This window comes from Morone saxatilis, unplaced genomic scaffold (assembly GCF_004916995.1).
Source record: "Morone saxatilis isolate NCDOM2014 unplaced genomic scaffold, NCSU_SB_2.0 Contig11, whole genome shotgun sequence".
Taxonomy (NCBI): domain Eukaryota; kingdom Metazoa; phylum Chordata; class Actinopteri; family Moronidae; genus Morone; species Morone saxatilis.
In genome coordinates this window covers 12,337,531-12,351,215 of record NW_023339663.1, presented here as the reverse complement: position 1 = coordinate 12,351,215, position 13,685 = coordinate 12,337,531, and the positions used below count along the sequence as shown (strand labels likewise).

The following is a 13,685-nucleotide window of genomic DNA, read 5'->3' as shown; positions in this document are numbered from 1 at the left end:
TTGTTTTTATGAGTAGCATAAAGGGAGGTACAACCTAAATTTCATTATACAATCCTGCGTTGTAAATTGGCAATTAAATAACCTTGTATCCTTGTCTAAGTAATGTTGTTACTTAAATCAAAAGGGTTTATCCTCTGTACAGTAGAAGCTTTGGTACAGATTCAGGTCATCAGTCTCATCTCTGCTTTGCCAGACTTAATTCAGCTTTCACCTGTCTCAAAGCTGAACCCAGGGTCAGTTGAGTGACATGCGTACAGTAGCATGTTAACACACATAACATAATTCTGATGTTAACTTGCTCTGGTATTAGGTCTATTGAGGTGGTCTGGATGTTGATGAAGTAGACTGAACTGATGTAGATTTCTTCTGTGTCTGATAACGAGTATAGGATTCACAGTATACCTAGTTCCATTCATTGAAAAGAAATAAACATGGCTGCCTCAAAACTACAGTGGCAGAAATATATAAACGCAAACAAGCACATATAGCGTTATTTTCTTGAAAAAGTCCCTAAATTAAAATATTTAGTAAACCATTAAATAGAAATATTTAACAGTGGCATTAGAAATCAATACCTTTTTTAATTATGAATCTTCTACATACTTGCCTTTTTTCAATAAACTTAAGCTTAGTCTAAAATATGGCTTTAATAGATCATTAAATTATATTTAATTGAATTATAAATTAAAATTTCAGTTCTTTATTAATTAATTAATGTGTTAAATTTGACAGTATTTGGATGGACAGGAGGAGCTGGGAATTGAACCACCAACCCCGCCATTAGGGGTCAACCTGCCATACTTCCTGAGCCATAGCCACCCTGTGCAGCATATATTTTATATTTACATATTGTAAAATGCAAACAAACAAACAAAAAAGACCCTGCACAACTAGTAATGTGTTTCTCTTTCATTCTTGGCTATTTTGTCTTGCACAGGTGATGACCCAGCGCATCATTGGCAGTCCCAGGAAGCGTGGCCATGAGGATCTCCACCTTCAGAGCTGCGGTGCTTTGAGTTCGTCCCCTTCCATGCGCCGTCCAAAGGACCTCTTACAAACAACCAGCGCCTCCACCAACCCACTGGACTCCCCCTCCTCTGAACAAAGCCTTGAGTGCAAAGAAACTATTCTCTGACCACTCTCCCAACAAAGACTTGGATCAAAACTCTGAGGGCATTTCAGGCTGCTGGTGTTGCAGCCACGCTGTGCTGTGCAGCAGATGTCTGTAGAGTCATTAATAACTCCTCCAACATTGAAAGATGATTTATTTTCACAGTGTGACTGCAGCACAGGCAAACTCAAATGGTCTGTATCTCCTAGTGCCCTGTGAGACCGTGCCAAGTCATCAGCAGAAATGGTAGCAAACTCAGACTGAGCCTGCCAGTGTCTGTAGTGGCTTCTTTCTCATCCGAAAAACAAAAGAATGTCTCTCCCTCAGGGGATCTTTTCTACTGAGTTTCATCTCTTAAAAAAGAAACAAATACTCAGCTGGTTAGTTTGGATCTGGGACTGAAAGACAAAGGAGATTGTGTTCACATCAGTATTCCTCTTGTCCTCATAAGAAACAGGAAGAAATATGTTTGTATTAAACTGTGAACTGAACAGACTGGGCATTACGAGCCATTGTTTGCAGACTTTGTGGAACTGTTACTGATAGGGTGGTGAATATTTTGTGGTGCCGCTGGTTTAAGAACATCACAGATGTGGATTATTTAACTTACCTCATTGTGTTACAATTCTTATCAGTGTTACAATAAAATATGAGTTTGTAAATTGTGGTTTGTGTTCTTATTTCAGTGTCTCTAAATGATGTATGTCTCGAGGTGTTTTGAACATCGGGTCACCTGGCTGGCCAAAATAATTTGGTGAAGCTAATATGTGTTTTTTGATTCAAGTTAGTGATGTTGTAGTTGGAGGTGTTGTTTAATTAAATACCCAGCGATACTTGCAACCGCTGTTCCTCATGCTGTCGGGTCATCACGATTTTTTAGACTTTTCCCCTTGCATACACACCTAAATTCGCCACACTTGTGATTGATGCACTGGCAATTTCTTAGCAACTAGACCAAAGTTACAGAGGCAGGGTGAGTCATATTAACTGAGTTATGTGAAGAATGAATAGAAGTTACGGAGGTGGACAGATTCCAAGCAGTCCTGATTTATTTGGTGCATACATACAACATTGGTATTCAGCACATAGACTTTCCAGTTAGTCAATGCACAGAATAACCCTAGGCTGCTGACAGTTATTTGTGACAGTAAAAGTGTTAAAAATTAATAATATTTAAAAAATCTGAAATCAGACAAGAAGTAATTGAGTAAATATCAAATCTTATGCTTTGTAAAAAAAACTCCCCATGCAGTCAGGTGCTGGTAGTGCATGTAGTATAAAATTTGAATTAACCACTGCACACTGGAATGACTTCACTGTGATTTATTTAAGAGCTTGTAAATACTTATAAATAGCAAAAGACTGCATGATGATAGACTTGTAATAAGATCACAGGCCTCAAAAGTCGCTTCCCGATGCTGCTTTAGCATTCAAAATTACACTATTTTATTTTTTGCCACTGAAAGAAAAACAACATTTTATAAGTGTGTATAAGTGACTGTACACATATTTTTTTCTGCCACCGACAACCGACAGAGATTTAGTGGAAATACTGTTGCATAATACCAATGCATATGTGGGCTTTTGTTTTCGAGACTGACACGCAACACTTGCCTAATATCCAATATGAATAAATGATTAAATCCGGACCCTTATTTAATTATAAATGTAAAGTGCTTGTTCATTCTGCCATGCGCTTCCGGTCTTGGGCACGACTCGCAAAATCTTAGTCGTCATGTTTTCACACAAAGTTTATTGCTTTCACAGAGTGGCCGATTCTTTTCCTCCATGATTTAAAACACAAGTGTAGGCTTTACGACTACACACCGGATCACAGGCGTCAACCAAAGGCTAGAAACAATTGCAACACACGGAGCAACGCCACGCTTTCTTCGTGCTGCTAGACGATCAATTCGGACTTTTATTTTGAAACGTTTCAGCTTCAGAAGCAGAAAGCGGAAGTCACTCGGGCTGCGTACAGCTAGCTTCACGCAGCGCAGAAATCATGTTTGGTAGGCAGCGAGTCGTGGACAGTGTGACACAAAGCCTGTAACCTTAGTGTTTGTTAGGGGTTGGTCAGTCATATCACCAGCGTTTCATCCGTCCTCCGCAAGAACAGACGATACTTGTTTGTTTCTGTCTTAACAGAAGCTAATTGTGTTGTCGCGTTTGGCGTCGGTAGCTTGTGTGAAGCGGTTAGCTGGACAACGTTAATGAGAGCTAACATTAACGAAAACCATCAGTGGGGGGTCTCGTTTGACGGTGGTTGTGTAATTAAAGCAGCTTCAGGCGTCCGTGTGTGCAGCCCTGCTGGGATAACAAGCGCACAGTGAGAGGGAAGTAGCAGAAGGCTAACGTTGAAGAGCTAGCAGTGTGTGTCTGTGTTTGCCCTCCTCGCTGCCACGGAGCCGTGTAGCTGTCCACGTCTAGTCTCGTCTGCTGTGTTTAACGTCGCCAGCTGAGCTAGGCCACGTCCCTGCGGGCGTATTTCACCTAACCCACTGACATTGGACGAGTGGCGGAGAAGATGCCTTGTGTGCGGAAGGAGGAAGGAGAGTGAAAAGAAGATCAGGAGAAATGTGAAAAGTCTTGCACATTCATGACTGTCTGTCTGTGTAGTGTTTGCATTTCCGAAGGGTTGCCGCATATACGCGGCATGTCACGTAGACGGATGTGTTTTACAGCGGGAGGATACTCTCACTGAGCTCTCTGTAGGTTACGATACACTTTTTGTTTTTTGAAATGGTTGGGTTTGGTGCAAACCGACGGGGAGGCCGCCTGCCGTCCTTCATCCTCATCTTCTTGATAGTGGTTATCGCCATACTGTCTTTCAACTACTGGACAGTGTCCAACAGGCACGGCCGCCTGCTGGATGAGCTGGCGGAGGTGCAGACGCAGGTGAAGCGGACGGACGCGGCGCGGAGCCGGCTGGAGAAGCGGAACTCGGAGCTGATGGTGCAGGTGGACACGCACAGGAAGCAGATCGACCAGAAGGATGGAGACTACAGCGTCCTGGAGGGCAAGCTGCAGGCCCGAGAGGCGCTCATCAAAAAGTGCAGTGATGATAAGGTAAAGTAGGAATGATCCCGTCTGTGGTCTTGGTGGAGTGAAGTTTAATTTCACTGGTGTTGACATTTTACCACGTCCAGGAACAAGTTGTGCTTCAAGCCTTCTGGTGAAATCTTTCTCAGGTGAAGCTGAAGTATAAGGTGAAGTATAATTCCAGTATCATAGTAGTTTTTCCTCTTAATTACCTGTATTCATTTTGTGTCTACACTCTGGGTGTGACTGGTAATTCTCCATGTATTATTTAATCAAGCAGATAGTAAGAGGAATATAATGACAAAGCAGCGTTGTTCATTTCACTAAACCCAGGCAAGTTTAGATAAGCATCAGTTAACTGCAATGCAACTAGGGAAAATTTTTTTTCCATCACATCACAATATTATAATCTAAATCATCTCACCATGTCTACTCTAATCACATTATGTTGCTGCGATCTCCCCATTCTGTATCAGATGGAGCATGTACGCACTAACTCGTGATGATAGCCAACTTTTATCTGATTTAAAGAGGCGAGGTGATAAAGGCATTATGAAGAGGGCAATGGTTTGTCTTGAGTTGTTAATGTAATGTTAATGGTCCTTGGTTGGGAACTCCTGCCTCAGTTCTGCTCCACCAACACAGTGTTTATCTCTAAACAACCTCGCTCCCTCAGGTGCTTTAATATCCCTTTTAGGGTCATTAAATTATGCGATGAGATAAGAATGTCCACATTCATTCGACACTGACTGACTTTTTGTCTCCTAAAAATGAGTTCCTATAATTTGCATCCCGTCCAACGCACTTATTTCACATGGACAAGCATACATTTGTTTGACTTGACATAGTCAAACCACTTGCTTGTCTGCACTGTCCCTCAGTGTCCTAACTAAATAAGGAGACATTCGACACGACGTCTCTTGAATAGACGCAGAAGATGACTTAATGCCTGTCTGCAAGATCAAAGCCAGCTTGGTCCTGTCTGTTAGCAAACATATCACTGCCAATTAATAATTAATCACTGATCACAACACATCAGACTTCCTTGTAGCTTCTTGGGTGCCAGTGCAGTTACCTTTAGTGCTGTAACGGTGCTTGTAATGGGTCACTTATTTATATAAAAGTTATCTTGGATGGATAAAGCAACAATATTCACCTGTCAGCCTAATGGAGACATTTTTCAAATGATTTCCCATTCTCCTGCTGACCATCACACCCTCGATGTTTGTGAGCCAAATCCTTTATTCTGCGGCCAAATCCAATCATAACAGAACAACAGTTAGCCTTCTGTCCGTGCCTGTTGTGCTGGCACTGTCTAATCTTCTACAAACTGACATGTTTTACTGACGTTGTTTGTTTTTATTCCATACTAAAATCCCTTTTGGCAGCTAAATTGTTTGACACTGTTAAAAAGTAGTTTTTGTGTAAGAGATTTAAAAAGCCAGGGCTCAGATTATTTTTCTTGTTGGTGAAGGGCGTATATGAAGTGTGGAGTAAAGAGGAGTCTAAGCTCCCTTGTTCCTTGGTTGTAACTTCAGTATCCGGCTCCTTGTTTCCGTAATCAAGATAAAGGCAGGTGTTGAATGGCAGTTGTTCCACTCCTCTCTTTAGTCAACAACCCAACCCTGTTTCAACAGAGAGGCTTGCTACATAAAAAGAGAGCCCTGCAATGCAGAGAAATAATACTGACAGTTCAGACTTAACGGGCTTCCATACAGTAAAGTATATTGTATCATTTAGATGCAAGAATGAATCATGCTAGCTTATACTTAATCAGGCTGTTTACAGTCTGTCCTCTGTACAACCTATTTCAGCAGAGAGTGAGGGAGAGACCAGATGAAGCCGAGGTATTGACAACAGTTGACATTTATACTGCATTTCCTCCTCCCCTTTCCTCACTGCCTTATTTCTCAGTCAATTATAACTCTTTCAAAAACTCAGTCACAACAGATTCCAAAGGGGGCAGGTTTTTGGCTAAAGGAGAAAAAAAAAGGATAATCAAAGAAATCTCTTAAACCTCTTGTGGCATAAATCACTTCCCCACTGTCCATTTATAAGCTCACCCCGGGTGAAATATGGTCAAATTCACTTTCCTTTCTGTGGTATTTCCCCCCCTCGAAGCTCCACCAATGTCTTCATCTGTAATTTGACATGAGTCATTGCAGTAATTTTTGTAACATAACGAGGCTGTGAGCTTTCGTGGGCTTCTTGGTTTTCTTTGTCTGCTTTAAAACCTGTCAGCACTGTAACAAAAAAGAATTACTCATTATTCTTGTGAACCAAAGCTTCTGTTTTTTTGCGAAGGACAAAACTATAACTTTTTGACAGCCACGTTTCAGACCTACAGGGATTGAGTGTTTGATACTCTAAAGATAGATTTTGGGTATCACTTAAGTTTCCCTCCCCTCCCACCTCTCCCCTTTACATGCTTGCTTGCTCACTCCCTCCCTTCAAGACTGTATGCATACAACTGAGAGTTTTAAAACACATATCATAACACAGCGAGCTTCAATATGGGCTGCAGGCAATTTCACATCAGTACTGTTTCTTACAGAGAAAGTAAGTAAAGTACCTAAGACTGCTTAAAAAAGATTAGAAACCAACTATATGTGAGCTTCTATGCTAGTGTTTTTTGCGTAGTACAAAGGCACTTGTTCAGTTAAGTGAGATACTTCATTTTTCAATTGTCGGATTAACGTCTATAGCCGCATACTGGTTTTGATAGGCAGGAACGTATCGCCTTGTAAGTGAATCTTGTAGTAGTAAGTAAATAAAATGTCACACTGCGTACCATCTGTTTGTGCTGTGCAGCCTCGTTACACATAAATGCAGAAATACAAACCTGTTCCCCCTGTTTCCCTGCATTAATGGAGCCAGCTAAATGAAGAACCTGTTGCACAGTTTAGCCATCCATGGCTTAGCAGGGCATGGCTTCCTGAACTGACTTCCCTTTCCTCTCTTCTCTACAGATGAAGCTGCAGAGTGATGTTACAGCCCAAATGACAGAAATCCAGAGGCTGAAAGGTAGGACTACATCCTTGTGTGGCCAGCAGAGGTCACTCTCAAGCACAATGCACAAATAGAGGATCGTTAAACCTCTCTAAATGTATACATTATATATATTGTGTGTGTGTGTGTGTTGTAAACAGAACAGCTAAAGGAGCTGAAGCAGGAGTTCATGAAACAGGAAGAGCAGCTAAGAGAAGTGAAGAAAAATAGCACTACCTTGGAAAGAAAACTGGAGTATGAGAGGTATGTTAAATCTTCTCAAATTATCCATTACTATGACAGTCTTTCAGTATACTATATATTCAGTATAATCAGGTGATATTAGGGTTAGGTTTGAGTAAAGTTATCTTAATTTCTTATTTCCTAGTTTCATTATAAGGTTGATCCAATCTCTGTGATATGTCACTTATATTGGGTATTGATTGTAAGGTTTTTAAAATAAATTAATACGTAGCTCAGGTTTGCAGTGTTTGAGAAGATAATTTTTTTCCTGTTTGTTTTATATTATGGTGAAAAAAAAATCCCAGATATGGTGAAAGTTATGAGGAATATGTGTTTATCTAGTTTACAGTGTGGACGTCAGATTGCACAATTGAAAGAAGAGTATGAAGAAACAAAAAAGACCCTGGAGGAAGAAGCATCAAAACTAAGACAGGTTGGTATTGATGAAATCCCGACAAACAAGATGTTCATCATTCTTTAGTATCAATAAAGGCTGCTACTCATGGCCCCATACCCTCTGGCACTCATTGCATTTATTCAGCACTGTGATTTTAACCACAGATGTACTGATATTAGCAGCCAAACTTGATTCACCTTTGTTCATTCTTAATTCTATTCACCACTTCAGAGTGTAATTGATGGCCAAAAGGGCGTAGTGGCAGGTCGACACGTCGAGGGAGCACCCGGTGTGGATATGATTGGAGAGCGCCATACAGTGGCCACTCGCCGGCATGACAGTCAAGATTTAAAAGGTACAGTGGATGTGATGGTCTCAACAAAATTAGACCATCAGACTGTTGCTTATATTTATATTGTTGTTAACTTACTTGACTGCTGTAACCAAATACTCTACTACTATAAATTTAATATGTTTAGTGTCCTGTGTGTGTTGTTCCTGTTTCTGTAACTGTACCAGTGAACTTGTCAAACTACTTTAATGTTAACCTATCCACTACAAGTCACATTTCCTTCTGCTCTGTTGCAGAAGAGATGGGTAAGCCTGGCAGTGACGCTGGCATGCCTGGCATTGAAGACAGCGAGGTGGGAAAAATCGATGATGTGCAATTTGGTAAGCAATGGACCTACATTTTTGTAGTTTTTAAGTTTGCAAACCCAGTGAAGTAATGAGTGGGCAAAATTATGTAGAAGGTGTATAAATTTAGTTACACTTGGACTAATTTTCAAGGCAGAATGGGCAGAGAAAAGTAAAGTAAAACAATAATAAAGATGATCCCAATGCCAGTGTATAGACTGTTTAGGTCCATAAATATGGACAAATACACATTGTTAATTTTGAAGTTGCGACTTGAGCGGAGGGTGACAACAAACTGCCAAGATGAGAGTTAAACTCGGCCTGTACAAACACGTCGGCCTATCAGTTTATCAGTGAAATTTAAAGCCAAAGCCAACGGACTACAGAATTCACAATCACGTACTGCTATGCATAGCGCTGTGGCAGGAAATGCCACTCCTCTAAAGGTCATATAAAACAAGTAAGCTTTTCTGGGGTCGTAGCTCCAAATTCTTTCTGTATTTCTGTCCTTGTTGCAAGTGAAACACAAAAAAAATCACAGAAGTTGTCTCACTTTGCCACTTCATTCATCTACAGCCTTGAAGAAACCAGCCATCACTCAGAAACATGACGAGTCCCCTGATGTGGTTGTGGGAGCTGGTGCTGGACCTGGACCTGGAGTTGGGGCAGCTGATGGCCCTGGGGGGCAGGGCCTGTCTCTGGACCAGCCCAGGCTCCAGCAGGACAGAGTGGATGGGCGAGCAGCTGTGGTTGCACCTCTGGCCATCGTCAAACAGGCAGACAAACCGATAGTGTTTGAAGAAGACAACAAAGCAGGTATCAAGGCAGACGAGCTGGGAGAACAACAAAGACAACTTCGAGGTACAGAATGCACCATGTCCATATAATTAGTGTTAATTATAATGGTCCTGTCTTTTGAGGCATGTAATGATGTGTTATGATGCTTCATTGAAATGTAGTTTTACTAATTTAATGCTTTTGGTTATGTTTCTTTCACTGGATCTTTAGTTCAGTGAAGGCAGGAGCTGAGAACTGTTATCTTGGTAGAGGAGTTGATAGCAGTTTCTACATTTTAATGAGTTTTCCCAGTCTTGTGTAACATCTTTCAAAACTTCAGGGGCTCCCTTAAAGAATACACAAGTAGGTTTACCACACTGTGCTTTATAAAAAAAGAGGGCATTCATTTGCCCTTGATTGAAGTAGTAATGTTGTAGCAGTTAAGGAGATGCGTTGCATATTTTTGCCCCGTTCCTGAGGTATAATAAAGAACATTTTGGCCATACATACAACTGAACCTTATGTATCTTTCTTACTGACAGCACCTGATAATGTCAAGGTTGAAGGCGAACACTTGAAGGGGATTCCTCTGCCCCCCAACCCTGCCCAGGTGCCCAACCCTATTCAGCCTCACCGCGCCAAAGACCAAGTTCCAGCAGAGGCAGTACACCACCGCCAAAGTGAGTTCCTCCACGACAACTTAAAAAAGGCAATACTGTAATTTGCGAGGGAGGTTGTGGTTGGAGGCCTTTTTAAAAATTAAATTGGTAATAGATTTTGAGGGGTGGGGAAAAATAACATTAGACATGAAATAATAAGTATTAGTCACAGCTATTCTTGTTAGCGCTGCCTTTGCGCTTAGCTTCTGCCTCCCAGCTCTCTGTGATGTTTGTCAACTCAGAGAGTAAAATAAAATTTGGTGCGATGCCATTGGTGTGAATTTTTCCCATTGCTAACTGGTTACACTCCTACTTTTATATAACACCTTTTCATCTGTTTGAATGTAAGTCATGTCTGAATATGGGTAGGAGCACTGTCAGGGAGTAGGGAGAGGGCTCAGTTGCAGAGGAGAGGAGACAAATGACACACACCTGGCTCCCAGATGATCCTTTCCTGCTGCCTGGCTTCTGCTCTGCTCTGCTGCCTTTTCTCCCTCCTTCTCCTCTGTTTTCATTTGTTCTGTTTTCATCCTCATACATCCACCTCACCCTCAGCAGCTCTGCTGCTTAAAACACAGACTGTATTCAGTTCACGTCTTCATTTTGTTTTTCCTTCTAATCTTCTGTCTCTGATCTCTTTATACTTGCATCCTATTATGGCAAATTAACACCCGACACCCACCAGATGTCTCCTTTTTGGCAGTGTCTGGTGCTCACTAGACACTAGCAGCTCAAAGACACTGCCTGGCTCAGTGCATCTTGAGTCCCCACCCAATCCTGTCGTGATCAACAGAAATCTCAGATCTGTAGGACGTGAGATAGGAACATAAACTGCCACAGATGCTTGTGTGATAGAGGTTGGAAAGGCATTATAGATCAGAGTAAAAACACAATTTGAGTTGAAGTTTATTTTTTACATTTTACATATTTTATGGTCCGTTTTTTCTAAAATCATCCCTAGTTTATGTATTTGGCTCATCTCTATTGTGGCCACCTGTAACAATGAAAAGGCCCACTTTCTGTTCAATATTAAAACAGGTACAACACTGGTAAATATTGTACATTGATTGGAAAATGTCACTTTTCCACAATGACTTGTCCATATCTACAATATTCAGTAAAAAGACCTCAACCTCTTGCTTTTGTACTATTTATATTCGAACACATCAAATATAGCTTCATAGCATAAAGAACAATTGTTATCCTCTCCCAACATTAAAAGTTAAATGACCTATCCACACAGGCCTCTGCATCTGAAGCTGCACTGAATTGAGGTGTTTGTGTTTTTCATATTTTAATGAGGGTGGACGACATGTTTAAAACATTTCTGTATACAACACAGTTCAACGAGTCACACACTTACTGTATGCGTTGCTTTCAAAATGACCCTGAAGTTGAATCAACACTTCTCACAAAAACTAAACATAAGATAGGATTTACAGCAGGGCTATTGTATTTGATTGATTGGATTGCATAGATGATTAAACACGTAACTCAATTAGTGCTCAGTGCTCTCCAGACTTTAAACAGTCTCTCATTACAAGCGAACCCCATTTGTTTCCACTCGACACTGTGCTTTCAAGTCCATGATTGGCTTCCCTTTACTCTTAAGAAACACTTCTCTCCTAATTAACATCTGCCACCATGTATCCATTCCCCTCATCTTCATCATCTTTTATTATCCTCTTCATGCAATCACTTATTCCTTCATGCATTCATTATGCAGTATTTCACCCATTCCTCCCTGTCTCCCTACAACTGCCTTCGCTTCCCTCCCTTCCTGATGAGGCCCTTCTCTGCCTCCTGCAGGCCGGTTCTTTGATGAGAACGAGTCCCCAGTAGATCCGCAACACGGCTCTAAGCTAGCGGACTACAATGGGGATGATGGGAACGTGGGTGAGTATGAGGCCGACAAGCAGGCCGAGCTGGCCTACAATGAGGAAGAGGATGGTGATGGTGGGGAGGAAGACGTTCAAGGTGAGCCAGGTTGGGGGACTGGATTGCCTGTCCAGATGTGTATCCACCATTCCTCCCTTGCTACCTCCCTCCACCCCTGTCCTGCTGCCGCCCCCCTCTGCATTTGTCCCGACAGTTAGAGTAGCTCACAGTACCCTGAGTTTGGTCCTTGAATCCACCATAAACTACATGTTTAAGAATTATGACAAAAAGGCTTCAGGGTCAAAGCAGGACTGCTATGCATGCAGTTCAGGATGAGTAACTGAATGGTGTCATTCATTTTTTACTGTATAGACACAGTAACAGCAAAATGACCCAGGAACTTACGGTTCTGTGAGATTAATTCAGTTGCCATCTAGTATTTTCTCTCCTGCCTGTGCTTCATTTTAGCTATACCACCTGTCTGTGCCCACCACACATCTGACCCACATCTAGACCAGTAGATAAATATAGCTCACTGTGTTTGTGAATGTGTCTGTGTTATCCTTGAAATATTGAAATGCATGCCTGTGTTGTTGTTTTTTCTTTGTTGTTAGTTTCCTGCCATGAATTTGATTGTCTAACAAAAACTATTTAATTCATGTTCGACTGTAATTTGTCATTTTTATCTGTTTTCTTTATGATAGCTGTTCAGTTTGTATACTGTCTCTAAATTCAATAAAAATGTTGTTGTTGCTATAATGACCGATAAGGAATAAGGAAGCTGATAATACGCTAGCTAGATGTAGCATATTATTTCCTCCCCAAATTAAATGTGTCCTCTCAATAAACGTCTTCTAGATTAAGACATTGTTGCTAAATCAAGAGAACTATGTAGAAAAAAAACACAATACAAGTCCTACACTTTTCACACAAGACGGATGTGAACACCTAAAAGTCAGCATTGTTTCATTTCACATCCAGTGTGCTGAAGTGTATCCGAAACAACAATGAAAAACATAAATCCTGATACCTGACTGCACTGTAGGTGACCATATCTTTTATGGATGTACCCTGTAACAGATTGGCATTAACCTATTGATGTGATTGGACAAGGGAAGGAAATAGTTTAGATAAATGATATCAAAAAAGATCATTTCCTTATGTAATAATGGAGTGTGGTTACAGCTCTTCACTGCGTGTATTGTCTATTATTTGATCTCTAATGTCTGTGTTGATTTCTTTTTTTTCTAGACGATGAAGATCGAGACATGCAGGGAGACCGCGCTGTGGATTATGGGAAAAGACATCAAGCCATTGACATTCTTTGAATGGGAACTCGTACAGCCGTTACTCATTAAAAATATTCAGACCTTCCTCTACAACCAAGGTCTTTCTTGACAAAATAGTTTGAACATCAATATGTTTAAGAATTTATAGGGTGCATACTCAATGTCATGGACTATTTTGAAGAACAGACATTGCAACTAATGAATTAATTATGAATAACATAACATAATACAAAGGAGAAAAAAAATCATGGCATTGTCCTGAGCTGCTGTTGATTAGCTAATGGTTCTAAGTTATGACAGTAGAGATGATATCCTGTACACTGACTGTTTTGTTATTTGATAACTGCCTCAGTTCATACTGGAGTGGGGGGCTCTTCCCTGTTGACTCACACCTGAACTACAAGGTCAAACTGTGTTTTTGTTTTTGCTACTTTTTCCTTTTCAGGTTGCTGTTGCTTGATACAAACTCTTCACCTGAGATGTTTATCAAAGAGACTAATTCGGCAGTTCTGCCTTTCTAACATAATTTTGGGACTTGTACATGGAAGAACATTTTTTTCGTTTACAGGATTGGGAATGCATTACAAATGCCAAGGACTTTGCTTATGGCCTATTAAATCGATCTTCTTTTTTTGTGACAGACACTCAAAAGTGCTCCTCATTCT

The 13,685-nt window shown here is 40.9% G+C and overlaps 2 protein-coding genes across 4 annotated transcripts in view; both read left to right on the top strand.

Annotated features, from left to right (window-relative positions):
* The window catches only part of fam189a1 (family with sequence similarity 189 member A1), a 91,818-nt gene extending 90,126 nt beyond the window's left edge, over nucleotides 1–1,692 (top strand). Inside the window, exon 12 of the mRNA XM_035652110.1 lies at nucleotides 938–1,692. Coding sequence (XP_035508003.1) covers nucleotides 938–1,135 — 198 coding nt within the window. The 3' untranslated portion in view covers nucleotides 1,136–1,692. The remainder of the gene's footprint in view (nucleotides 1–937) is intronic.
* Nucleotides 1,693–3,080: 1,388 nt separating this feature from the next.
* Nucleotides 3,081–13,658, top strand: golm2 (golgi membrane protein 2). 3 transcript variants are annotated; one of them, XM_035651812.1, is made up of 10 exons: nucleotides 3,081–4,180; nucleotides 7,123–7,177; nucleotides 7,303–7,405; nucleotides 7,727–7,817; nucleotides 8,013–8,136; nucleotides 8,370–8,453; nucleotides 8,994–9,278; nucleotides 9,737–9,874; nucleotides 11,642–11,830; nucleotides 12,983–13,658. In XM_035651812.1, exons 1-10 carry the CDS (start codon nucleotides 3,854–3,856, stop codon nucleotides 13,057–13,059), a joined length of 1,473 nt encoding a protein of 490 aa, XP_035507705.1. In that variant the 5' UTR covers nucleotides 3,081–3,853; the 3' UTR covers nucleotides 13,060–13,658. The 3 variants fall into 3 exon arrangements, with proteins under 3 accessions (XP_035507705.1, XP_035507706.1, XP_035507707.1); XM_035651813.1 differs by having other exon boundaries at nucleotides 3,082–4,180; nucleotides 11,663–11,830; XM_035651814.1 differs by lacking the exon at nucleotides 11,642–11,830 and having other exon boundaries at nucleotides 3,082–4,180.
* Nucleotides 13,659–13,685: the final 27 nt, after the last annotated feature.